The sequence below is a fragment of the Propithecus coquereli genome, unplaced genomic scaffold, assembly GCF_000956105.1.
Source record: "Propithecus coquereli isolate 6110/MARCELLA unplaced genomic scaffold, Pcoq_1.0 Scaffold89, whole genome shotgun sequence".
NCBI classification, from domain to species: domain Eukaryota; kingdom Metazoa; phylum Chordata; class Mammalia; order Primates; family Indriidae; genus Propithecus; species Propithecus coquereli.
This window is the reverse complement of record NW_012155173.1, coordinates 1,181,170-1,207,944: the sequence shown is the minus strand read 5'-3', so window position 1 is coordinate 1,207,944 and position 26,775 is coordinate 1,181,170. Positions and strand designations below refer to the sequence as shown.

Genomic DNA, 26,775 nt, shown 5'->3' with positions numbered 1-26,775 from the left:
GTTTGTACCATTTTCATTTGTATTTTCACTGCAGTAGGAGAGAAATAGAAGGAATTGCAAATCATCAGAAATTTGTCTTTAATTTTCTGATCATTTAGGGATTTCTCAAGCACAAACTGTCACCTCCTGTTTTCCTGAGGGCCTAAATATCCCCCAGAGAAGGGTCCCAGTCTAAAGTAGCTCTGTATAACTGGCAAATCAAGTACGGCCCAGTTGGTATTGTTGCAGTGAAGGGAAACAGGGTCTATAAAATTAGAATTACAAAATTGAGACCTGGGAATGACTGTGAATGTTGCTTTTGGAACATTTTGTCCTTTGGTTCTATAAATACAGTTTTGCTCTCAAGGAAATAGACTTGTAGCCAATTCTACCATCTAAGTTATTACCTTTCTTTGATATATTTAGAAAGGACAAATGTTATTCTAATATGCTTCTTTTGCACATGAATAATAGGTGGGTTAGGGTTCTCTGGACCATCAAAAGTGGAACTATTAAGTTATTAGTTGTTTTTCAAATGTCAACTCTAGTAGGTGGATTAGAGTTTATTTAGAAAGCGCTGAGAGTGAGATGGGGGAATACTAACACTTATTGGACGCTTACTAATTGGCAGGTACTGTGATGTCAGAATTAAATGAAATAATACCTATAAAAACCACATGATACAGTGCCCTGTAATCATTAATATCTCATTGAACCCTTGTAACAATCCTGTGAGATAGATATTAACATCGTCATTTTAGAGATATTTGTGGCTCCCAGAGGTAACTTGCCCTCAGCTACAAAGCTGGTGTCAGAGTGATGTCCCAAACCAAGGTCTGCTTTTCTGGGGAGTCCAAGTATGGCTACTGAGTTCACTTGCACAGGCTACACACAGTATAGTCCTAGAGTGTGCCATTCAAATAATCTATGCTGTGAATGATGCCTCCGGGAGTTGTGCCACGTGCAAGTTCTGAGCCCAGAGTTTTTACTACCACCCTGCTTCATAAGCAGAATTATGAGTAAATCATTCACTATACAGTCTCCATCCTTGCAAACATTTATATCATATGTTTATAGTACCTGCTATCGCTTCTCGGCCTTTTGGCTGAGATCAAGTGTATGTGTTTGTAGTATCTGCTGAATACTAAATTGGCTACTTTATGCTTATTGTTTTCTTTCTAAGTTCAGGACTGTTTCCTAAAGAACTGTTCCTTCCTTTTAATGTAGATTACATGGATATGAACACAAATCTAAATGTAACCTTTAGTTGCACTATTCATACATATTTGTTTTGCTTTTTTATCTTCATATTTGTGCTAAATTACATTAGAAGTCTTTGTTGTACTTCAGAATAAAGAATATTGTTTGTGTATGGCAGTACGTTCTTTGATCTTGCTCAGTATTCTTATTGTAAATGTTAAACCTTAATGACACTTGCCAAGAATAATAGGAAATGATGGTATTTGATTTTTTGTTTTTTAGTAGATAAAGCTGAAATCATTCTGATTTTTTTAATAGTAAACCAAAATTTGTAGAATATCCAGTATCCAAATTGGATAAAATCATACCGCTTTGGCTTCCATTCTTTGCATTTGTAAAACTCAGTTTAAGAAACATGTATTTTAGATGTACTCTATACCAGTCACTGTCTGAAGCTTTGAGGATGTAAAGATAACTTAAGAAACAGTCTCTGTCCAGTCTGGTTCAAGGAACCAACTAAACAAATCTTTTCTAAAACAAATAACAATGCTGGAATAAGCATGCATGATAATATTATGATAGCCCTGAGGAAGAAGTGATTAAACCTTGTCTAGAGGGATTAAGATCTCCCAGAGGAGATAACAGAATTTAAGATTGGCCCTAAAGAGCACACAGGAGAAGGGGAATATGGCTTTACAGGAAAGGGAACAGTCTGTGCAGACTATGGATGCTTGGAAGTTTATGGAGTATCCTGGGAAAATTGAGTAGTTTGATGTGACTAAGTGACTGGAAAGGTAGGTTGAGCAGAGTTGTGGAAAGACTCCTAGAACATACTTATGAATTTGGGCTTTATTCTGTGGGCATTGAGGAACCATGGAAGGATTTAAAAATAAGGCAGTGCTTGATCAGAACTAAGATTTGCAATTATAACATGAATGGCCATATAAAGAGGGGAAAGAGAAAGAAGGCAAGGAAACTAACTTTGCAGTAGGCAAAAAATTAAAGAGGCTGTGCTACGGTATTAGCTATGCAGAGAGATAGAAGAATGGAAAAATTAAGCAATTACGTAAGGATCAGTAGGATTTGAATTGTGTGGGAATGAGAGAAGTCAAGGATGATTGTGATTCTTCCTTTGGCCATAGAGTAAAGGGTAATACAATTTATTGATTAAAAAAGGATGTAGAAAGAGGATCAGGCAGTGAGTCAAGTGTTAGATTAAATTTTGAGTATTCAGCTGAAGGTATCCAGTAGACAGTTAAGGAAGGGATTTTAGATACAGATTTGGGACTGTTTGTATATTGTTGGAAGTGGATGCCATTTGGTGGCACAGGAGAGTCTATAACGTGAGGCTAATGCCAAAGACAGAATCCTGGATGAATACCTTTTAAGGGGCAAATAGAAAAAAGAAACAGTTGTGTTCTTAAATTGCATCTTTTGTGGAAACCATATTTTTCTATTTTAAGTCAGGTTTATTGAGGTGAAATTTACACAAATGCAACCCTTTTAGATGTACAGATCTGAGTTTTAACAAATGTAAACTCTCATGTAACCACCGCCACAGTCACAATAGAGAATATTTTCTTTACTCAAGAAAGTCCCATTGTGCCTGTCTGTAGTCATTCCTCTACCCGCTCTATTCCCAGTCCCTGGCAACCAGTGACTTGATTTCTGTCACTAGAGTTTTGGCTTTTCCAGAATATTGGGTAAATGGAATCATACAGTATGTAGCCTTTGTGTCTGGGTTTTTTTGTTGTTGTTGTTTTTTGCATAGACTAATGCTTTTGAGATTCATTCATGTTATGGTGTGTATTAGTATTATAGTAGTTCATTTCCTTTTTATTGCTGAGTAATATTTTATAGATACATAGCAATCAATTTGTTTATCCATTCACCCGTTGGTAAACATTGGGTTGTATTCAGTTTTTGGTGATCATGAATAGTGCTACTATTAACATTTGCAAGCACGTCTTTGTGTAAACATATGTTTTTATTTTTGTGTAAATACCTAGAAGTGAGTCATATGGTAAGTGTAATATTAATATTTAACTTTATAAAACCTTATAAAAACTACTCACTTGATTATACCAATTTGCATTCCTGCCAATGGTGTATGAGAGTTTTCCAGTTGCACCACATCCCTGCCAGCCCTTGGTTTGCCAGAATTTTCTGTTTTGAATTTTAGTCATTCTTATAGGTGTATAGCACCATCCTATTGTGGTTTCAGTTTCCTTGATGGCTAATGATATTCTGATATTGAGTTTCTTTTTGTGTGCTTATTTGCCACCTGTATTTCGTCTTTGGTGAAATGCCCTTTTTTTTTTTTTATTGGGTTGCTTATTTTCTTATTATTGAGTTGTGAAAGTTCTTTATATATTCTGGACACAAGTCCTTCATCAGATACATGATTTGCAAACATTTTCTCCAAGTCTGTGGCTTGTCTTTTCATTGTGTTACCAGTTTCTTTTGAGCAGAAAAAGTTTTTAATTTTGATAAAGTCCGTTTTCTCAAGTTTTCCTTTTATGGTTCATACTTTTTGTGTCCTGAGAAATCTTTGTTTCCTAAGATCACAAAGAGTTCTCCTATGTTTTCTCTATAAGTTTTATAGTGTTGGGATACATTTAGGTCTGCACACCATGTTGAGTTAATTTTTATGTATGATGTAAAATACTGGTTCATGTTTTTGCATATGGTTTTCAGGTTAATTGTTCCCCACCATTTGTTTCTTTATTACCTTTCTGCATTGCATTACCTTGACAACTTTATTGAAAATTAATTGGCCATATATGTGTGCATCTTGTTTCTGGACTCTGTACTGTTCCGTTGATCTATGTATCTGCCCTTTCACTAATACCACAATATTTTGATTGCTTTACCTGAAACTACATTTATTTTAGAGATGATTGTGGTGTCTGTTAGGAATGCTGTTGTCAGCAAGGAAGAGAAAGCCCTACTAATAGTTTATTTTTCTGCTATAACAAGAAGTCTGGATATAAGCAGTTGCTAGTTTGTTTAAGCTATTCATCTATACTAAAGTCAACAAACTGTACCCTACTGGTGTATGCTGGCCTGCCACTTGTTTTTGTAAATAAAGTTTAATTGGATCATAGCCATGCTTGTTTGTTTACACAGTGTTTTTGGTGCTTTCCTGCTACAAAGTCAGTTGAGTAGTTGCAACAGAGACTATATATATGGCCTGCAAACCCTAAGGTATTTGTTTTGTAGCCCTTTATAGAATAAGTTTTTTAACTCCCGATCTGTATCATTAATGACCCAATTTCTTTCATCCACTAATTCATTTTATTTACTTTTCTTTTTTTTTTTTTTTGAGACAGAGTCTCACTCTGTTGCCCGGGCTAGAGTGAGTGCCGTGGCATTAGCCTAGCTCACAGCAGCCTCAAACTCCTGGGCTCCAGCGATCCTCCTGCCTCAGCCTCCCGAGTAGCTGGGACTATAGGCACGTGCCACTATGTCCGGCTAATTTTTTTCTATATATTTTTAGTTGTCCGATTAATTTTATCGAGAAAAGCAACAGTTTTCCTGAAGCCTCCCCAGCCATCTTCTGTTTATATCTCAATGGGTAAAATTATGTTATATGGTAAACTATAGCTGTAAAAGAGGTTGAAAACTGAATACTGACTTTCCCAGACTCTAGGGGAAGTAGGCAAATGCCAAGTCTCAGCCAGTCCTTTTATCATGATATGCCATTGATATTAGAAATTAAATGAACTATGTAAGTTCCTAGCCCAGTAATTCTCAAACTGTATTTCATATGAACATCTCTTGGGATGCTTGTTTAAAATGTAGATTCTTGGGGCCCATGAACAGAGGTTTTTCTTGGGTGGAGCCAAAGGATTTGCATTTTCAGAAAATGCCGGAGATCATTTTGATGCCTGTGTGGACCTTTTGAAAAATAACCATGTTGGCATTTTAGTTGGGATTTTTGATGTGGGGCAATGTTTCTCAATCCTGGCTGTATATCAAAATTGCCTGTGGAGGTTCTTAAAAATGCATATGCCCAGGCTTTCTCTGGGAGACTGATTTATTTGTGGAGGTGGACAGTGAGGGACAGAGCGAAGAGCAGGTATTTGAATTTTAACTTACTAGTAATACTGGTAATTCTGTTGCGCAGCCATGGTTAAAAACCATTAATCTAAGATTGTTTCTCAGAGTGCAGTCCCCAGACTAGCAGCATCACTGTCTCCTGGGAACTTTTTAGAAATGCAAATTATCAGGCCCCACCCAAGACTTGCTTAATTGGCAACTCAGGTAGGGCCCAACTGTCTGTTTCAACAAGCTCTTCAAGTGATTTTATTGCATACCAAAGTTTGAGGGCCTTAAAAGGCATTGCTGATTGTTTCTCAGCTTTGCCTAGACAAAATTAATTGACTGTTTTAAAAAAAAAAAAAAACACAAAACTTAATTGATGAAAGTATGTGTACTACTACATTGTAATGTAGTAATTTTGGAATTGGATTGAACGTTCACAAACAATCTAACACAGTAATTGTTGTGTACTGTAATTGACCTAATTATCCAAGACATTTGTTAGGTTACTATTTTTAAACAGCTCTTGATAATCAGCAGTTTTGTTTGGACACATTACTTTTTCCTAGCTTTTTAGGAGGAGTTAAGGAAATTGAAGATAGTTCTTATATTTATAAAATTTTTAAACTAGGGAAGAATGTAAGGTAAAAGTGCATGAACACAAAAGACAAATGTATAAACGTATTTTCTTTCAGAGTTAGCTATATTTCTGTGATTGGTGAATATATTATGGTGTAGGCAGCCTATCTAACATAAATTGGATTTACTTAGCTCATATGCCGAAGAGCAAAAGAGTACTTCATAGGATGTAAAATATGTCTTTCTTCAATTCAGTTTGCCTTCCCAACTGTAATTATTAATTGCTTCAACATGGTGTCTAGTATCTTCTCTCCATCTGTTTATAGGAAGCTGTAACTCTCCTACTATATTTTATTTCTCCTTACCCTTGGAAAAGTTAGTTTAGGTTCATTTGGGCTATCTTTTGCTTACTCTAGGTGATACAGTATATCTTCTCTAGTTTTGAGAAAATACGAAGTTAATTGGAACAAAGCTCTGGTTTGATTTTTAGGTACTTAAAAAACTTTTTAAGCCAGGCACAGGAACATGTGCCTATAGTCCTAGCTACTTGGGAGGCTGAGGCAGTAGAATCACTTGAGCCCAGGAATTCAAATCCAGCCTGGGCAACATAGTGAGACCCTGTCTTTAAGAACAAAAAAAGTTTAAAGCAGAACTTCTGAAAAAAATTGAATTGCAGTTGTGGTGTATAGAATCAGGCTTAACAAAGAGTTAAAATTACTAGACCCATTTGTAGTTTCATTAGCAATAACGCCAAATATAAAATGAAGTTCACAGAAACAAAAGTTGTCATTGAGGCAAGAGGCCTTTATGTCCAAGGCAAGAGTAGTTGAAGTGTGAGGATGTCCTTGTAAAATGTTGGCAAAAAAGACTTGACTGTTTCTCAGTCATAATTTACAGCCCCAAGAGACTTGAAGTTTATAGAGCTATGAAAACTCAAAATAATAAAAATGTTTGAACTGGGTTTTTTGGCAGCCCAGAGATACCTCTGTTATTGGAATTTTGCTTCCTGTGTTAATTTTACTGCTTAGACCTCATTGTTAAAGACAATTTCATAGCCCCACGCATTTTAACTTTTTGTCAGGTTTTAGTCTTCAGAAAGCCTTCTAAGTCCATCCTCCCTTTTTTCTCATGACTTCCTTTTTCTAACTCAATTCTTTTGTTAATTTTTCTAGTATTTCTTGAAAAAGCATTAGTGGCAGTGCTGGGTCACTTGTCATTTGTCATTTTCCTTAGCATTGGACAGTCTCCACTTGATTTTACACTCATTTACTTCCTTATTAAGCAACTAATAATAAGCCATCATGACTCTGTAAAAAAAAAGAACTTGGCGTTATTCAAATAGAGTGCTTTTATTCTTCAGGACTACTTTATACATTCATCTCATCTTCATTTAAGTTTCTCAGAACTTTAAGAGAACCTGTTATATTCAGAGAAGTCTCCCTCAGAAATACAGGAGACTTATAGCATGAGTGGTAAAATACATGTGGAAATTTATTGCCTAATAGGTATGTTTCTGTTGATAACTTTTGAAAACAAGCACATTTTTCTTTTGTTCTTTTGTTGATAAGGAAGCTACTAAAGATACTCCTTTTAAAAGTATTATTTCCCATCAGACAAATCAAATTACAAATATTTTAATTGTTGGAAGTTTAGGACACTATAGGAAACTTTAGTAACATTGACAGGCTATCACATGTATTTCTGAGTATTAGTCTCAAATTCGCTATGTACTTTTTCATGAAAAACTATGAATTAAGAGAGCAGCTGTGGCCCTTATTTGTTGCAGATCTTGATTTATTCTATTTTTTAAAAACATTCAGCAGATAACTTTATCAAAAGAAATGCTAATGATTTCTTTAGAATGTGAACCCATTTTAATCAGTACTGGCCTCTCTTTCTCACTTCGCTGATTGCTTGTATTTATGACCCTTAGATTGTAGGGAATGGAAGTGAACAGCAGCTGCAAAAAGAGCTAGCAGATGTGCTGATGGATCCTCCAATGGACGACCAGCCAGGGGACAAGGAGCTTGTGAAAAGGTCACAACTGGATGGTGAAGGAGATGGGCCACTTTCTAGTCAGCTCTCAGCTTCATCTACCATTAACCCTGTGCCATTAGTAGGGCTCCAAAAACCAGAGATGAGCCTGCCAGTGAAACCTGGACAAGGAGGTTAGGATTGCTGCATTGCTTGCGTAACTGAAGGTTATTGTTTTTAATATTTGAGTGTCCACCCTGTACCAGGTTTGATTCAGAGCAAACATAAACCATTATCTATATTCTTAAGAATCTCCAGATTCTAGCTCTAGGGGCATGTGAGAGGAGTAAATATATGTACCATTCTGATTTCCCTTTAAATGTGTTTCATTTCTACCAAAGAGAGCGAAACCATAGCTAAACGACACTGAGGGAAGTTTTTATTTTTCCCCAGAATGCTTAAGATTTTTCCAGGAAAGAAGGAATTTGGGTACAACATTGGAGAAATGGAGGGACAATTCTTGGTGAATAGATGTTTGCTCCAGGCCTGTAGAATTCTATGGAAGTAGTTGCCAAGGTGAAAAATGGAGGCTAGAACAAGGGACAGAAAGGCATAGCAGAAAGGGGGGAAAAGGACAATTTAAAGAGTCATTTGGGAAAGTGCCATGTTAATACTGTAAGTGCTGCTGGGAAAGGGAAAGCAAGGGTTTGAGAGATCATGGTAAAGTGGCTAAGACGATGAATGAGAGAAATAATTATAACACTGCAAATCAGAGATGGGATTTTTTAGGGTGGAAAAATACTAAATGTGTATTTTACCTAAATATAAATTATAAAGTCAAGACAAATTAGAAGAGGCAGAAAAGTAAATCAGATCTGAATCTGATTGGGATTGCCTCTTATAGCAATACAGGTTGAGTATCCCTTATCTGAAATGCTTGGGACCAAAAATGTTTCAGATTTCAGATTTTTTTTTGTTTTTGGAATATTTACATTACACTTACTGGTTGAGCATCCCAAATTCAGAAATTTGGAATCTGAAATGCTCTAGTAATCATTTCTTTTGAGCATCATGTGGGCACTCAAAAAGTTTTGGATTTTGGAGCATTTCATGTTTTAGATTCTTGAGTTTGAGATACCCAATTTGTACCTAAATCTTGATGTTTATGACAGAGTTCTATATGAGATCGCTGGTTTCATGGGCATTTCTTGTTGGATATGGCAGATTATATCATTATTACTTAACGTTAGAACCTAAATGTTACTTGCAGATTTTTACTTGCTATTCATATCAACAAAATATCAAGGTGAAGATAATCATTTCCTTCTTTCAGATTCTGAAGTGTCAAGTCCTTTCACACCAGTAGCAGACGAGGACAGCGTAGTTTTCAGTAAACTAACTTATTTAGGCTGTGCCTCAGTAAATGCTCCCCGGAGTGAAGTGGAAGCCTTAAGGATGATGTCCATCTTAAGAAGCCAGTGTCAGATTTCACTAGATGTAACCCTCTCAGTGCCGAATGTATCCGAAGGAATCGTGAGGTGAGACCAGCTTCTTGAAATATTTTTTAAAATTCCATTAGATCTCCAACCTTTTGTTTTAGAAGGAAGTAGTAGTGAATCAAATACGTAGTTATTTTATTCATGTTTAATTTATCTGGCACTCATGTCTTCCAAGGATTGTGACCTTTATGAAAAATGGTCACTCATTTGTAAGTTTTTTATGCGCTCCACACTCTAATCATGGGTAGCACATTAGAAATTTAAATGTTTTGAAAATAAATGAAATATATTGACCTGAGAGTCTTCCTAACAAATTAATTTATATTTTCCATGTTCCCTCAATGAAAATACTGGCTGGACATATAGTTCAAAATGGCATGTCATGTTGATTTTGTAAATTACAAAAATTTATTGGTAAATATTATGCCAGTACAGTCCCTTAATTTTTTTTTTTTTTTTTTTTTTTTTTTTGAGACAGAGTCTCACTCTGTTGCCCAGGCTAGAGTGCCGTGACGTCAGCCTAGCTCACAGCAGCCTCAAACTCCTGGGCTCAAGCAATCCTTCTGCCTTAGCCTCCCGAGTAGCTGGGACTACAGGCATGTGCCACCATGCCCAGCTAATTTTTTCTATGTATTTTTAGTTGTCCAATTAATTTCTTTCTATTTTTTTTAGTAGAGACGGGGTCTCGCTCTTGCTCAGGCTGGTTTCGAACTCCTGAGCTCAAACAATCCGCCCACCTCGGCCTCCCAGAGAGCTAGGATTACAGGCGTGAGCCACCGTGCCCGGCCTAGTCCCTTAATTTTTAAGATGAGAAAACTGAGGCAAAGAGTAGCCTCTAGAAATGGCTATTGTTTATACTAAATAGAACAAATAACACCAATTATAGGTAGCCAATCAGATGTCTGTATCAACCAGCTAATGCAGAATTGCTAAATAATCTGTCGAATGCAGCTAAAATAAAATAACTTTTTTCCCTATTACTAAAAATACACACTTATTTCAAAAAAATCGAAACACAAATAAAAATTTTTTTTTTTAAATCTCCTTAATTCTACAGGTCTTTTAATACAGTTTACATCTTGGCTTATTAAGATCCTCTTTGTGTATTTGTATGTATATATGTCCATTTGTGTTGTGTACCGACATGTATGTGTATGCGTATATAATTATGCAACTCTTAGAATCGACATTTTTAAACAGCAATGGAATTCTATTATACAGACCATCTTGTAATATACTTTCTTCACTTAGTTTTATTTTGTAAACCTTTCCATATCAAATATAATTAAAAATTTTAATTTATGATGGCATGTGAATGGGTTATAGATAAATAACCCATCTCTTATTTTAAGGTTTTTTTCTTTTAATAATAAAAGCACTAATAATAATAGCTAATACTAATTATTACATATGTGTCTTTAAGCTCAATCTTTGTAGTCTAGTTTTTATTTCCTTAGGATAAATTCCTAGAAGTAGACTTACTGGGTCAAAGGTTGGCCCATTTTTATTGTTTCTGATACCTTGTTAAGTAGCCATCTGGAAATATTGGTCCATTTTACACTTATATTCACAGTATATAGAGTATCTGTTTCTCAGTACCCTCAGAAGCTGTTTGGACTTTTATGGTAATCGAGTAGTAATGGTGGGTAATTGTAAGTTAAATAGTTAATCTGCATATGTGATTTTTCTCTTAGAGTATTTAAAGAACTGTTTCACAAAGACTCAAATTTATTAATGGAAAACTTTTAATAAAATTAGTTTAGCTCATATTCCTATATATTTCTTACTGAATACTTATTCCACCAACCGAAGTTACTTTGTTCTAATATATTTTAATTCTATAAAAGAAGTAAGAAAACTAGTCTGTCTTGCTGCATATTTTCAGAGTTTTTATGAAAGTGCTTTCGAACCTGAGTTAGATCTCCTTCCTAGGTATTTTCAATATGAGCAGGGCCCTCTAGGCTTTCCCCATCAATGGCTTTGTCAATGTAGTGTTGAAATTGCATAGTTTCTTTTTAGGCCTTTATAGGTGTGTCTTTTGTGCCCTGAGCAGAGTCTACAGTGTTGTAGATGTGACATAAATGTTTGTTAAATGAGTAGATTTTGAAATGAATTATATCTCTTTAATTTTTATTGAATGGCATCCTTTTGATTTTATTCATGGTCCTTTTTTTTTTTGAGAGGTTAGCATTTTGTATAATCTCTCTTCCCATATTTGCCATGAATCAAAAAATACATGTTTCACTCTGAGAAGGAGCATCAGTTTTTTGTTTTTATTTTTTTTAAAAAGCAGATTAGGTCATTCTCTTAGGAGATAATCAGAAGCATAGCTTTAATGATCTATTTTGGTGGTCTAATTTACCCATAAATCTTTATTTAGTTACAGGCTATGTAAGAAATATGCTTATTGATATTGTTCATACCTTTCTGCTTACCTCCCCAAAACATGAGACTATGTAGTTTTCGGTACCATGGAATTATGTCATGAATAACTTCTGGAATCCACATATGACTCATTTATTAAAATTTAAAATTATGATTAGCATACCACATACAGCCTGTATGATCATCTTGGTAGAAAGATGAGTCTTGAATCCTAATATGAATATAGTGCAAAGTGTTCAAAATTCCTCTAATCTCTTTATATCCTGTTTTTTCTGGACAGACTCTTAGATCCTCAGACAAACACTGAAATAGCAAACTACCCTATCTACAAAATTCTCTTCTGTGTCAGAGGGCATGATGGAACTCCTGAAAGCGACTGTTTTGCTTTCACTGAAAGTCATTACAATGCAGAGCTCTTCAGAATACATGTCTTCCGGTGTGAAATACAAGAAGCTGTAAGTCTTCAAGAGAAAACTATCTACAAATGAAACTTCACCAGTGCCCTCACTATGTTGAAATGATTAGAGTATTTATTGTGGTCACTCATAAGCCAGATGAAATTCTCTGCTAATGCTTTGGTGATTCCAACCTGATGGGCTAAAATGTATTAGGTTATTAAATATGAAATGTCCAATTTTGAATCAAAGTTTAGTTTATTATATCTAAAACAAGAAGTAGTACAATTAAAGTATGTGCCTAAACTATCGACACAATTTTGCCATCTTAATGATAATTTGCTTATGCCAGCAGCAAAAAAGCCTGGAGAATGAGTGGTGATGAAGTCATGAAAGGCATTTTCCCCAGCTTGTTGAGAATTGAGTATTTTTCCTTGCAAGAACTGGTCTAAAGCCTGGAAGAAACAGTAGTCAGTTGGTACAAGGTCTGGTGAATATAGTGGAGAACAAGAGTCTACAAGAGGTCCAGCTTCTGTAGTTTGAGCAGGATTGTTTTTTTGCAACATATGGTCTTGCAAGAGGATTGGCCTGTCTCTATTGACCAGTCTCAGCTGTTGCTTCTTAAGCATCCTCATCATTTTGTCCAACTGGTTGCAGTAGATATGTGCTGTAATAGATTGACCAGATTTCATGAAGCTATAATGGATAGTACCAGCACTGGACCACCAAACAGACACCAGTAGCTTTTTTTGATGAATATTCAATTTCGACTGTGTTTAAGCACTTCATCTTTATCCAGCCATTATGCCGAATGCTGGTGATTGTCAGAAATAATCCATTTTTCATCACATGTAACAATACGGTATAGATGGTTCGCCTTTATGTAGTGACAGCAAAGAAAGGCAAGCTTCGAGATGATTTCTCTTCTGTTGCTTGTTTAATTCATGCAGTACCCATGTATCCAGCTACTTACCTTGCCAATTTGTTTCAAATGGTCCAATATTGTTGGAATAGTAATGTCAGACCTTGCTGCTAATTCACATGTGGGTTGAGATGGATTCACTTCCACTACAGCTTTTAGGTCATCATTATCCACCTTGGTCTCAGGTCACCCATGTGGCTCATTTTCCAGGTTAAAATCACCAGAATGGAAATTCTCAAACCATTGACATACATGCGTTCATTAGCCACATCCTTCCCAAACACTTCGTGATATTTCAAGCTGGCCATTAGTTCCACTACAGAATTCATATTCAAAAATAACACGAATTTTTGACTTATCCATGGTTTCACAAAAATTGTGCTAAAAAAAAATTGAAAGATAATTACAAGCCAAAACGTGCATTTGAAAGAATGAGGATCTACCTTCATAATTAAAAAAAAAAAACCAAAAAGTGTCAAAGTGAAATGTCAGCGATATCAACTGTCAAACTTAGTAATTAAGGAAATCGGACATTCCATACTTAATAGCATAATAAATAAAACTAAAAGTTTGATTTAGCAGCAATAACAAAGTTCTGATTAGAGTGTCAGAGAAGAATAGCTGGCTACTTTATTGGATTTGATAGGCATCCACATTCTAACGGTGACACATTTGCAAACTATTCTTTTAGAGCAAAGTTGTTAGGACTGTTTTTATTATAAACAGTATGTTCAGATAGTTTCTAAGAGTTTAGGAAATGATTTCTCATTTGGATTTCTAGTGTTTACAACCATTTCTTTTTAAAACCCCTTTTCTGGCCATTTTTAGTGTTGCTTGCTTTATAGGCCTAACAAATTAGATGATGTTACCAAAAGAAATAAATGGGGGAAAGATGATTATTCTCCCCCAAAGTATGTAACCTTCCAGCCTTAATAAAGTATTTTTTATCTTATAACAGCCCATTTCCTAACATGTCTGGTTGTAGGTAAGCCGGATACTTTACAGTTTTGCCACTGCCTTCCGCCGTTCTGCAAAGCAGACCCCACTGTCAGCCACTGCTGCACCCCAGACTCCTGACAGTGACATCTTTACCTTCTCTGTGTCTTTAGAAATAAAAGAAGATGATGGTAAAGGTTATTTTAGGTAGGGCATCTCATTTTATTCATTTTTTTTTTGAGTTTGTATTAACATGCTACATTATCTGTGGTTCAAGGGAAACTCCAGGTCAGATTGTATAATTTTCATATCATAAAATGATTGTTTTTATAGGGAGGCCTTTTAAAATTTAATATGAGTGATAAAGGAAAAGAAGTAAGTAAATTTACAGGGGCAGGGTTTGAGGACTTTTAAGGCAATAAAAAAATCTTCACGTGGGAAACATGTTACTACCTTCTTTTAGTCAAACTCAAAGTAGCTGGCTGACTGCTCATAAGAAATACGGCCAAAGCTAAGTTAGCTGAATTTGTTGCTTTATTTTCTGATTTGTTTGTTTTTGTTGTTTTAATAATCTATATATCTGAAGGCTTTTGAAATCAAGTTTTAACAATAAAGTTTATCTGAACACACCGCAAGGGGAGAAATGAGGTCTGTTCTGAAGTCTAACCTTCTATATAGGGTTAGAAATAACTGATTTTGGTTTTTTAGTAAAATGATAATTCTTTGAATGGTGGAAAGAACCCTAGTATAGAAATCAAAACTTAGTCAATATTTTAATTATTGCTATATTTAACAATGTGAACTTTTCCAGGTTTCTTTATGTCCGACAGTAGTTTCCTTATCTATTAAATGAGGTGGCTAGACTCTCAAATCCTTTATAACTTTAAAATTATGGTTGCAAAATGACTGGGTTTTTTTTCTTTATATAAGCCATATTACAAAGTGGTTGCATCTTGGGATTATAATCAATAGTTGCATGTAGAAGTCTGTTTCCTCCCTAACTGCCTCATAAAATGGGTAAAGTGAAATCGAGTAAAAATATGAGTGATTTCTAAAATTTTGCTTTTAAATTTTTAAAAAAAAAGCATAAGGACTCATTCATTTGTTAGGAAAACTGATAACTCTTGGTCTCCCTTTAGACTTTGGAATTGTCATGCCATCTGGTGGCCAATTTAGCGTGCAGTACAGCTTCAAGTTTGATTTGAGGCGTAAAATATGAGTCATTGTGCTCTGCTTTCTCATTAGATATATTTCTGTTCTCAAAGCAACACTGTGAGCTAGTTCTTCCTACAGTGTGCATTCCTGCCCTGGAAAGCGGGAATTATAATCTATGTACTTTTAAACAATTATTTTCTTTTTTAAAAAACAAAAATTTCTTTAAACTTTTTTTCCTTTATTGAACATATTTATGTAGGTCTTGTCTGTAAGCTCTGATTGTGAATAGGAAAATTTAAGATCTCTCCAAAGAGAAGTGCTAGGATAACTTTTCTTCTTTCTTAGATCAGGCATATTCAATGTGAAATGATCATAAACATCGCTGCTATTTACCCTCATAACAAGGTGATGCTATTACAGAAAATCCTTGGATGTTCACATTTGCATTTCACATTTGTTAAGGCTTTGCTCTTTTTTTGCTACATGGTTTTACTGAATTTGTAATTTATAATAAATACTGTTGTGTCAATCTAATATAGTGATGAAATTATTGAAAAATATTCCTTTGTCAGATTTGAACTTGTCAAATGCAGTTCCTTTTATGCAGTAATTCTATAATATGTATGGGAATTTATCTGCAGAAATAATCATTGAGATGTTCAAAGAATTACCAACATGAATGTTCTCCTTCATACTATATAAAATAGTGAAATTAAAAAGTAGAAATTAAATGTTAGGGCAGTTGAAATATGGTATACCCATACAACTTATCACCAACCAAGAGATATTTGTATATGTAATTAACTATAGCACCACATTGATTGTGGTTTTAGCATAACACAAATATAGACAAAGTGTAGTGAGAAGAATTAATGTTCTCATTCCTGAAAAAGTATAATTCTTACATATTATAATTTGAAACCTACTTCTCAGGTTAGCCCTTAGCAAGATAGAGCATTTTTATTTATACCATTCAAAACACTTCTTTTTTGTTTTATTTAATCTGCCATGCAACTCCATGAGATGAATTAGGTAGTTGATGTGCTTATTTTATAGATAAACACAGGGAAATTAAGCTTGGACCTCAATTTCTAAATTTATATAGTAGGAATTAAATATTAAATTCCCCCACACAGGTCCATTCAGTGACATAGTTACAGGGCCAGAAATATAATCTAGGCCCCTGACATTCAGTGAGATGAACACCCACTCATTACACTCTGCTCCCTGTTAATAGAGCTCTATAAGTTCAAGATAACTTTATATCTGTTGTTATTTTAAATTGCTAGGTGATGAGATTGTCTTTATTTATACTTCAGCATCCACAGAGCATAGAGACCAGTGTATCTCTTAGCAGTTGAAAATTCAGACTCATCCATCTCCTTATAGGTGAAAATTCTGTAAGCCACAAATATTTAAAAGTTTGGTGTGCAAGTTTTCTTTGAACATGTTTGTCATTTCGAGACTCCTTTGCTAAGATTCTTTGATTTTCTAATCTAAGTGTTATAAAATGTTCTTCAATTGGTTATAAGTGCAGAAAGGATTCAAACTCATATTTCTTCAGAGCTACTTTTTAGTTTGAGTAGGTACTCAGAGCTTTCATCTAGCCATTTATAGTATCTGCTAATGGTTCTATGGCCATTATCTTAAAGTTGTATAGAAATAAGATATGATTTAGATTTATGGCTGACTGGCTGATTGCCATAGGCAGATGTTTTTACCTTTGAGAACAAAGGAGCTAGAGAAAATGGTGTGTGGGAAACTAGAGGATTATTTTGGTAAACTGGCGTTTTAGGAATATTTTCTTTCAAGTTTTTTATTAAAGATATTCGTTAACTGAATCATTAGTATTTTATAATTATTACACAGGTTTGTAGTAAAATTATCACTGCTTAAGGGAAATGATATGGCTTATTGTTGGCCATATCTTCCTTATTTCTATTATTTTTTAAAGGCATCTTGTTTTGAAACTCCAAGGGTCTGTGATTAAATATCTTTTTCTTCATTATTTATTTAAACGAGTATGGTAATAATTTATTTGTGTAAACCAGTTACCAAATATAAAGGAAAAAAAAATAAACATTTTTTTGAGTTCTGTATGCCAGATGCCATGCTAGATACTTTAAAAATATCTAGTGTAGGCCGGGCGTGGTGGCTTATGCCTGTAATCCTAGCACTCTGGGAGGCCGAGGCGGGTGGATCCCTCAAGGTCAGGAGTTCGAGACCAGCCTGAGCAAGAGTGAGACCCCGTCTCTGCTAAAAAATAGAAAGAAATGATCTGGACAACTAAAAGTACATAGAAAAAAAAATTAGCCAGGCATGGTGGTGCATGGCTGTAGTCCCGGCTGCTCGGGAGGCTGAGGCAGAAGGATCGCTTGAGCCCAGGAGTTTGAGGTTGCTGTCAGCTAGGCTGACGCCACGGCACTCTAGCCTGGGCAACAGAGTGAGACTCTGTCTCAAAAAAAAAAAAAAAAAAAAAATATCTAGTGTAATTTTGACAGCAACAAAAGGGAGAAAACCAAAGCCACATTTTGGGCACATAGGAGTGGTTTTGTTAGCTTTTATAAATGCTTTAACAGTTTACCTGCAAATATCTGCTGATATTTTCACGTTAGGAAGCACATTATGATTTTTTTCTTTTTTGTTATTATTTGAAAACCAGGCACAGAAAAGAATCAGAGATTTGAGGTCTTTGTTTAAAAAAATTGTTCTAGTATGTGACAAGACAATACTTTGCAAAATTAATGAAACATGTTGATCTACAGTGCAGTTCCCAAAGATAAGGACAGACAATGCTTTAAACTACGCCAAGGAATTGATAAGAAGATTGTCATCTATGTGCAACAAACAACTAATAAAGAACTTGCCATTGAAAGGTAAGCATGTTTAGTAAGTTTAGCTTAAATATAAATTTTGGTTTTTATCAATCTAAGGGAGTAGTCATACAGTATTCAAAAATGTATTTGCGATGTATTTTGTTCCCTAAGAAATTCTTTTGTTTATTGAGGTCAGTGCTTTACTTTGACATAGGTCCTGTAAGTCTTCAGTTAGTATGCTAATTTCATCTATGTGGTAATAAAAGGCAAACAGAATTAGCTTATCTCAAATAAGGATGATTATTTTGGCAACACTAATTTATTGATAATTCTAGTAAGTGACCTTTTTTACTATTAGTAAGAATTTTTTTTAAAAGTGGCCTATTTTAAACTTTTCTTGTGTTATCTTTTTTTCCAAATTTATGTCAGTTCTTTTTTTGCAGGTGTTTTGGTCTTCTCCTTAGTCCTGGAAAAGATGTACGAAATAGTGACATGCACTTGTTAGATTTGGTAAGGATTTCTTTTTGCTGGAAAGTTATATACTGTTTCCTCAATAAACGTTGTTTCACTTTGTTGCATCTGAATCTAATGTTAAAACATGTTTATGAAGGTGTTCTTGTATAAAACAATATACAAAGATAAGAGAATTTCCTTATTCCTGACTTAACTATTTACAAGTCTGACCTTGGATAAGCCTTGGTTTCTTAACTGTGCAGTGGTGATAATCTTCTTTATACTATTGAATAAGGTTAATGTGAGAATCAAAGAGAAAATTTATCAAAGAATTCTTGACAAATATCAAGTGCTTTACCAGCAGTAGACTGTATTAGTATTATTGCTCCTATATGAAATTCTATTTTCCAAACTAAATATGTGGTGATTATTCACTTGACAGAAGAATTCAGCAGAGGATTTAGGTAGTGAATTCCCCTAATGTTTATTCAATTTGATATGATTTATAAGCACTTACATATTACTTCAGGAACAATTGCATATATAATTGACACATATTTTGTTTTTGTTTTTTGGGGGGGTTTTTTCATTTGTTTTTTGAGACAGAGCAAGACTCTTGCCCAGGAAGGTAGTGGCACAATCATAGCTCACTGCAGCCTCAAACTCCTGGCCTCAAGTGATTCTCCCACCTCAACCTCCCTAGTAGCAAGGACTACAGGCACCACAATGCCCAGCTAATTTTTTTTTTTTTTTTAATTTTTTGTAGAGACAAGGTCTTGCCATGTTGCCCAGGCTGGGCTCAAACTTCTGGCCTCAAGTGATCCTTCCACCTAGGCCTCCTAAATTGTTGGGATTACAGGCATGAGCCACCATACCAGTCATGATCCACTGTGCCCAGCCCACATCTTTAGTCATAACTATGGTCATTCACATACTCCTACCTTTTTTTAAAAAAAAATCTGATCCTCTTTCATATTATTATGTTTTTGCAACTCCTGTTTTTTAAAGGCAACAAGCAAGGTTATTGTTAGCTGTTGTTCACTCACTTTGGCATTAAGGTTTATTTTTACTCTTTTCTTTAGGAATCTATGGGCAAAAGTTCAGATGGGAAGTCCTATGTTATTACTGGGAGCTGGAATCCAAAATCCCCACATTTTCAAGTCGTAAATGAAGAAACTCCTAAAGGTGATTCATATTGCAGACATCATTAACAGAGACATTAGTCTTAAGAAGATACCCAAACCTTAGGACAACTTGCTTGAACAATATCCAGTGTTTACCTAGTTCTGGTGAAACCAAAGAATTTGAATAGTTCTTAAGTTGATTATTAAATTGATCTATAAACAAAGTATAATTTTTGCCCACTATTTTCCCCTCTTCATTTTTCCCTTGGCTTTTCCTTTTCTTCCTATTTATATACTTATTTATTTACACACTCCGAAGTTTTAATTTTTATAAAGAGATAATCCATGTACACAAATGGTTAAAAATCTAAAGGATATGTAGGGAAAAGTGAGTCTACTGCAGTCCCCAGGTTCCCTCCCAAAGGGTATCACTGTTAGTAGTTTCTTGTGTAGCTTTTCAGATATTCTGTGCATAAACAAGTTTTTAAAAGATATTTCATATGACATTTAATGGCTGTATAATATTTCATCCTGAAAATGTAATGTTTGTTTGCTTAATGAGTGCCTCTTATTGAGCATTTTTCCCCTTCATTTTTTTTGTTATTAATAGCACTATAGATAAATGGATAAAGGTTTTAAATGATTCAAAAGTATAAGATACCATTGTTAACGAAGTTTAACCAAGTTTAAAAGGTGAGAATTCTTGTTGGCGAGAGTGGCATAAATAAGCCATATGCCACTTTGGCAAAAAATCTGTGACAATATGTTTTTTAAGCTTGGAAGTGTATACTGCTATCACTTACTAATTCCACTTCTAGGAGTCCACCTAAGAAAAGAATTTTCAATAGAGGAAAAAACAATGCTGAAAGTAGCAATTTATCTGATTATTTTAGATATTTATTGATTGTTTACCTTATCATATCTTGAAAGTTTGTAATAAAACTAATTACTTTTATATTAATAATATGAGCAAATATGTTTCTGTCTTGTTTATTTTTTTCTCCTCCCTCTCTCTCTTTCTAGATAAAGTGCTGTTCATGACCACAGCTGTTGATTTGGTAATAACAGAAGTGCAGGAGCCTGTTCGATTTCTCCTAGAGACAAAAGTCCGTGTTTGCTCACCTAATGAAAGATTATTCTGGCCCTTCAGCAAACGTAGTACTACTGAAAATTTCTTTTTGAAACTAAAGCAGGTACCGTACTTTTCTATAAATACAGAAAGGGGAATAAGAGGACAAATCACTTCTGAGGCTGATTTATCATTGCTCTAAGCTGTCAGATCTTTTAAGCAGTCATGTGCTTTTTAAATACATTAAGAACTTCTTTTAGCATTTTTTTTTAATGCAGATCTGCTGAAGACATGTCTCTTAGACTTCTTTATCTGAAAATGTCTGTTTTTCACTTTCATTCCAATAAGATATTTTCACTGGATATAGAATTCTGGGTTGACTTTTTTTTCTTTGAGCACTTTAAAGATATCTTCAGACATTATTCTGGCTTCCATTGTTTTCGATGAGAAGTCAGCATTCATTTATACTGTTGTTCCTCTGTATGTAATGTGTCATTTTTCTCTGGCTGCTTTCAAAATTCTTTCTTTATTTTTGGTTTTCATACATTTAACTATGATATGACTAGGTGTCATTTTCTTTCTGTTTATCCTGCTTTGCAGGGCTTCCTGATTTGCAGGGCTTCTTGCAGGGCTTCCAGCCAAATTTGGGGAAAATCTGACCTATTGTATCTTCAGCTTTTTTTCTGCCCATCTCTCTTTTCTCTCCTGGGATTCCAATAACACATATTATAGATCTTTTAGTATTATCCCATAAATCTCTGAGGCTCTGTTTTTTTTTTTTTTTTCAATTTTTTTTCTGTGTTTTCTTTGGATGGGATATTTTTTATTAACATGTCTTCACATTCACTGACTTTTTTGTTATCTTTAATCTGCTATTATAGCCATTCACTGAATTTTTTTAGAAGTTTGGATTTTTTTGTGTGTTTGTTTCTAGAATGTCTGTTTGATTCTATTTTATAGTTTTCTTCTGAGATTTCCTATTTGTTCTTTCATTTCCAGCAGGTTTTCTTTTACATCCTTAAGCATAATTACGATGTAGCCACTTTAGAAATTCTTGACTGCTAATTCTTCTGTATAATGAATCACATTTTTCTGTGTCTTTATTTGCCTTGTAATTTTGGATTATGTGTTAAAACATTTTAAGTGATATATTGTAGAGACTCTGGGTTCTGTTATGTTCTTCTGAAGAGTACCAGTTTGTTTTCTCTTTACAGTTTATATCTGGCAATTAATTTGGTCAAAGTCAAACTTCATACTCTGTCTTCCGGTGACAGTCAGCACCTGAAATCTGTGTTCTATTCTGTTAGCTTTTTTTGGTTCCCTGTTGCTCCCATTTTTGCTTTCCTTTATAGCAGAAGTCCTTGGAAGAAGTCAAGGTCACCAGTGACATAAATTGCTAATCTCAATCCTCATCTTACTTGACCTGTCAGCAACATTTGATATAGGTGATTACTCCCTTTTCCTTAAGTACCTACCCCTCTTTCACTTCATTTTCAGGGCATTTCAAACTAAACATGTCCAAAAAGGTCTCATTATCTTATCCCATCCCAAAATGCTCTACGTACTAGCCTTTACTATCTCATTTTGTGGGCATCTTTTAACAGTTACTCGGGCCAGTAATTTTACTCTTTTATTTCTCACAGTCCATATCCAGTCTGTCAGGAAATCCTGTTTGCTTTCAAAAATGTATCTAAAATCTAATCATGTTTCACCACCTAGATTATGTTAATCCTCATCTGTATCATCATTTTTCACCTAGTTCATTGCAGTAGTCTCTTCACTCATCATGCTGTTTCTATCTTTGCCCTGTTATGATTTCTTCTCAGCATAGCAGCCTAAGGTCAAATCATATCATATTTCTGCTCAAAACCCTCTAACCCTACTTTACTCTGTAAAAGCCAAAGCTCTCATTGTGGCTTAACCAGATCCTACCTGATCTGCTGCCTATTATATCATAAACAAATTCCTTTCTTATTCTTTTTCTCTTAATTGTTCACTCTGCTCTAACCACACTCTTAGGGACTTTATTAACTGCTCCTTCTGCCTAGATACCCTTCCCCTGGACCCCATTTGCTAATACACGCCTCCTTTAGTTCCTTACTAACTTACAAGTCTTTGCTTAGGGCCAGGCATGGTGGCTCGTGCCTGTAATCCTAGCACTCTGGGAGCCCAAGGGAGGAGGATTGCTTGAGCTCAGGAGTTCGAGACCAGCCTGAGCAAGAGTGAGACCCCCATCTCTACTAAAAATAGAAAAAACTAGCCAGGCATGGTGACAAGTGCCTGTAGTCCCAGCTACTTGGGAGGCTGAGGCAGGAGGATTGCTTGAGCCCAGGAGTTTGAGGTTGCTGTGAGCTAGGTTGACACCAGGGCCCTCTAGCCCGGGCAGCCGAGCAAGACTCTTGTCTCAAAAAAAAAGTCTGGCCGGGCACGGTGGCTCACGCCTGTAATCCTGGCACTCTGGGAGGCCAAGACGGGTGGGTGGATCATTTGAGCTCAGGAGTTCGAGACCAACCTGAGCAAGGGCGAGACCCTGTCTCTACTAAAAAAATAGAAAGAAATTGGCTGGACAACTAAAAATATATAGAAAAAATTAGCCGGGCATAGTGGTGCATGCCTGTAGTCCCAGCTACTCGGGAGGCTGAGGCAGAAGGATTGGTTGAGCCCAGGAGTTTGAGGTTGCTGTGAGCTAGGCCATGGCACTCTAGCCTGGGCAAAAAAAAGAGTGAGACTCTGTCTCCAAAAAAAAAAAGTCTTTGCTTAGATTTACTTCTCAACAACTTACCCTGATTACCCCGTTGAATATTTCAACTTACCTGCTCTTTCTTGTATTGGTGCTGCCAATTCCCCTTACCCCTAAATGGTTATATTTTTTTATTTTTTTAATCTGGATTTTACCTTCCAATATATCATGTAATATACATATTTTTATATTGTTATCTGTTTTAGAGTCCTCTACTATGTAAGATTCTTAATTTATCTTGTTCATCAGTTTATTCCAAGTACCTAGAACATAGTACTTCTCAATGAATATTTGTTGAATTGATTTTATTTACATGCAACTTTGATTTTCCATTATATAAAATTAAAATGTTGTATGTGGAGTTACTTGAATATACTTTTTCATATTCCATATTTTTATTTACATAGCAATAAAAATTTTGATTCCAGCATATCCATGTTAGCCCTATTGGGTATATTTAGAAAAAAGGAACTAGCAAAGCAGTAATAGAGATTTCTTTCCATTGTTGTCTTAAGAGACAGAAAGAAAACCTGAGCCCCAGCACTGTTCTCCCAGCTCTTCAATGTGGCAGAGTCATCATCTAGAACTTGGATTTGGAATCAGAGTACTTGGATCTTATCACTAGCTTTATGACTTTGAGCAAGTTCATTTAACTCTCTGAGTCTCAGTTTACTCAGTTGTAAATTGGCAGCAATAATAGAATCTCCACGATAGTGTTATTGTGACATTAAATAAGAAACTATATAGCACGCTTGGAATAGTTCCCAGTACATAGTAAGTTATCCATTCATTTTTGCTATTATTATTGAGAGAGACTCTGGAACTCTGTGGGACACAGGAATAATAAAAATCACTAAATCGTGAAATCAGAACGGCGTTGATTATTTAGATGGAGGATTAGTCCCAGGGGAAGAATGCTTCAGAAATTAAACCAATTTGCAAACATCACTTTGAAAGTTTAGGGAGTGAGAAAAAATGATCCTTAAAAGTTTCCAAAGCACGAGATGGTAAATAGAAATTAATAGTATAGTATTTTACAGTAAAAATTTGTTTGTAAAAAAATTCTCTTTGAGTTCTGTCTCTTTAATGTTATTTTAGTGAACATAAATAAGATTCCCCTGATCTTGCATTTCCTTTGAGGTCTAATGTTATACAGCCTTGGATTCAAAGACTATGTGAGTTTACAAGAATATTGCTTTTATGATTAAGTCTAAAATAACATATCTTTTTATAGAGATTATTTAATTTTAATGCTATGTAACATTTTAATGTACTCAAATATAATGTGTTATTCTAGAAATTTTTACTTACTTTTTTAGTTAGACTAAAAATAGCTTGATAGGGTAAACTAGCCATAAACATAACTGAGACAGAGCCCAATATACTACTTTAGAGTCATCTGTTAAGGTTACAAACTAAACTTAAGCTGAATTCTCAATATTTTCTTTGCAAAAAGCAAAAGTGTATATGTGGAACCGGGGAGGAGGGCAGGAAATTCCTGATGATAGTTCTTTGTTTTTCTCCTTATTTGGATAAGTCTTTTTGTGTGTTTGAGTGTGGGTTAGGGAGAGGGAAAGGAGAGGTAGAGAGGAAATAATTTGAACATCTTTGTGCCATCTTAGAGCACTTAGAAACTGTTAATCTCATCCCTTGTTAACTTAATAAACTAGGTTTATTTATTTCCTCTTTTATATTTATGGCATTAAAAAGTAACAGCTACCACTACTTGAGGTCCTACCGTGACCATCACTCTGCTAACTACTTCACTTTTTTATCTTATGCAATTTTCACAGTGATCCAATGAGGATAAATAATATTTTCATTTTATAGATGAGGAAACTTAGATGTAAAGATGTTTAATAGATATTATGGGATGTTGTGTGAACAAGATACGTATCTAAACCTTCTAAAAGTCTCAGCCAGGGCTCTTTCTATAGAAACATGGTACTTTTGTCTTTTTTTTTTTTTTTTCTATAAGAATACTTTCAGGATTTACTGAAATTAAGCATGAGTCAAAATTTTTGCCCTTTTCAGTTCTCATTAGACTGAAAAGGAAACAATACTACAGAGCAGTCTTTAAAGTATACAACATAGAGCATTTCCATTTTTTGCTGCCAGTATGCAGAAACAATTATGTAAATGTTAAGATATGTGTTTAAAAATTGATTCTTCTTCTTTTCACTAAAATTATCTGGTGACTCAGTAACTCCTTTTTAGCCTGGAAGCCTTCCCATCTGTGGGATTGTTACATTAAGATGGCATCGTATTAAAGAAGCTTTTAAAATTAGTAGGGGAAGAAATAATGCTTTCTCGGATTTAAATATTCTTATGCTATTTACTGAAAGGAAAAGAAAATGGTCTGATGACTAGATTTTCCAATAGTGACATAAGGTGAACAAAAGACCAACTAAGCATTCTCAGAACTATAGAGCTACAGAATTTCTATTGCCAAAGAAACTTCAGGGGACTTAAAATCTTTTATAAAATTATTTTATAAATGAAGAAGCTGATGTCTGAAATACTAAGTTATGTGGCCAAGGTTATACAAATAAAAAGTACAATCATAACGAGAAACCTGAGCCTCTTATTTTCATTTGCTGTGTGTATGTGTGGCACAGACCTATCCCTGTCAATATAAAAATATCCCAAATGCTTTCTGTACCACTGCTAAATCAGAAGGTGCATGATATCAGGTTGTTCAACTATTTGTGATGGAAAGTGTGATCACTTGGTTAAGATGATGACCACTGGATCTCTCCCTTGTACAAGTAGGATTTTCTCTTTGCATTTCGCAGGTAATCTTTGGGGTAATACTTCGGGTAATTTCCAAATATCCTGTTTCTTTATGACTTCTTAACCAATGATTTTATTAGCAGTTGATGATCCTTGCCTGAATTAGTTAATTTCATTCACTTTTTCAACAGGAATTTAATAATTTAAAGAGTTTTCTTCTTTTATTTACATTCTTTTATGTATTTTACATTGAATTACAGTAATGGTAATATATTTCATTTATTTCCTTTATCTTCATCAAAAAATTCAAAAATATCAGTATTGTAATTAACAATAAAGCAATCGAGTAAAGTTTAGGACTTTATGGAACTCCTTTCTTTCCTTTGATGTGTTCCAGTAAGATTATAAAATGGTATTATTTGGCTGGGCCCAGTGACTCACGCCTGTAATCTCAGCACTTTGGAAGGTGGAGGCGGGAGGATTGCTTGAGGCCAGGAGTTGAAGACCAGTCTGGGCAATATAGCAAAATCTCATCTTTACAAAAGATTTTTAAAAATTAGCCGGGTGTGGTGGTGTGTGCCTGTAGTCCCAGCTACCTTGGAGGCTGAGGCAGGAAGACTGCTTGAGCCCAGGAGTTTGTAGTTACAATGAACTATAATTGGGTCACTGTACACCAACCTGGGTTACAGAGCAAGACCCTGTCTCTAAAAATTAAAAAGGTACTATTAAAAAGTTACTTGGCACACAGACAACTTAAGTTGTGGAAAAACAA

General features: G+C 34.9%; 1 protein-coding gene across 1 annotated transcript in view; it reads left to right on the top strand.

Annotated features, from left to right (window-relative positions):
* RABGAP1 (RAB GTPase activating protein 1) overlaps positions 1 to 26,775 on the top strand; it is a 144,240-nt gene that overhangs the window by 27,457 nt on the left and 90,008 nt on the right. Inside the window, exons 3-10 of the mRNA XM_012664376.1 lie at positions 7,736 to 7,970; positions 9,110 to 9,314; positions 11,941 to 12,115; positions 13,963 to 14,120; positions 17,834 to 17,944; positions 18,328 to 18,394; positions 19,420 to 19,522; positions 20,485 to 20,654. Coding sequence (XP_012519830.1) covers positions 7,736 to 7,970; positions 9,110 to 9,314; positions 11,941 to 12,115; positions 13,963 to 14,120; positions 17,834 to 17,944; positions 18,328 to 18,394; positions 19,420 to 19,522; positions 20,485 to 20,654 — 1,224 coding nt within the window. The remainder of the gene's footprint in view (positions 1 to 7,735; positions 7,971 to 9,109; positions 9,315 to 11,940; positions 12,116 to 13,962; positions 14,121 to 17,833; positions 17,945 to 18,327; positions 18,395 to 19,419; positions 19,523 to 20,484; positions 20,655 to 26,775) is intronic.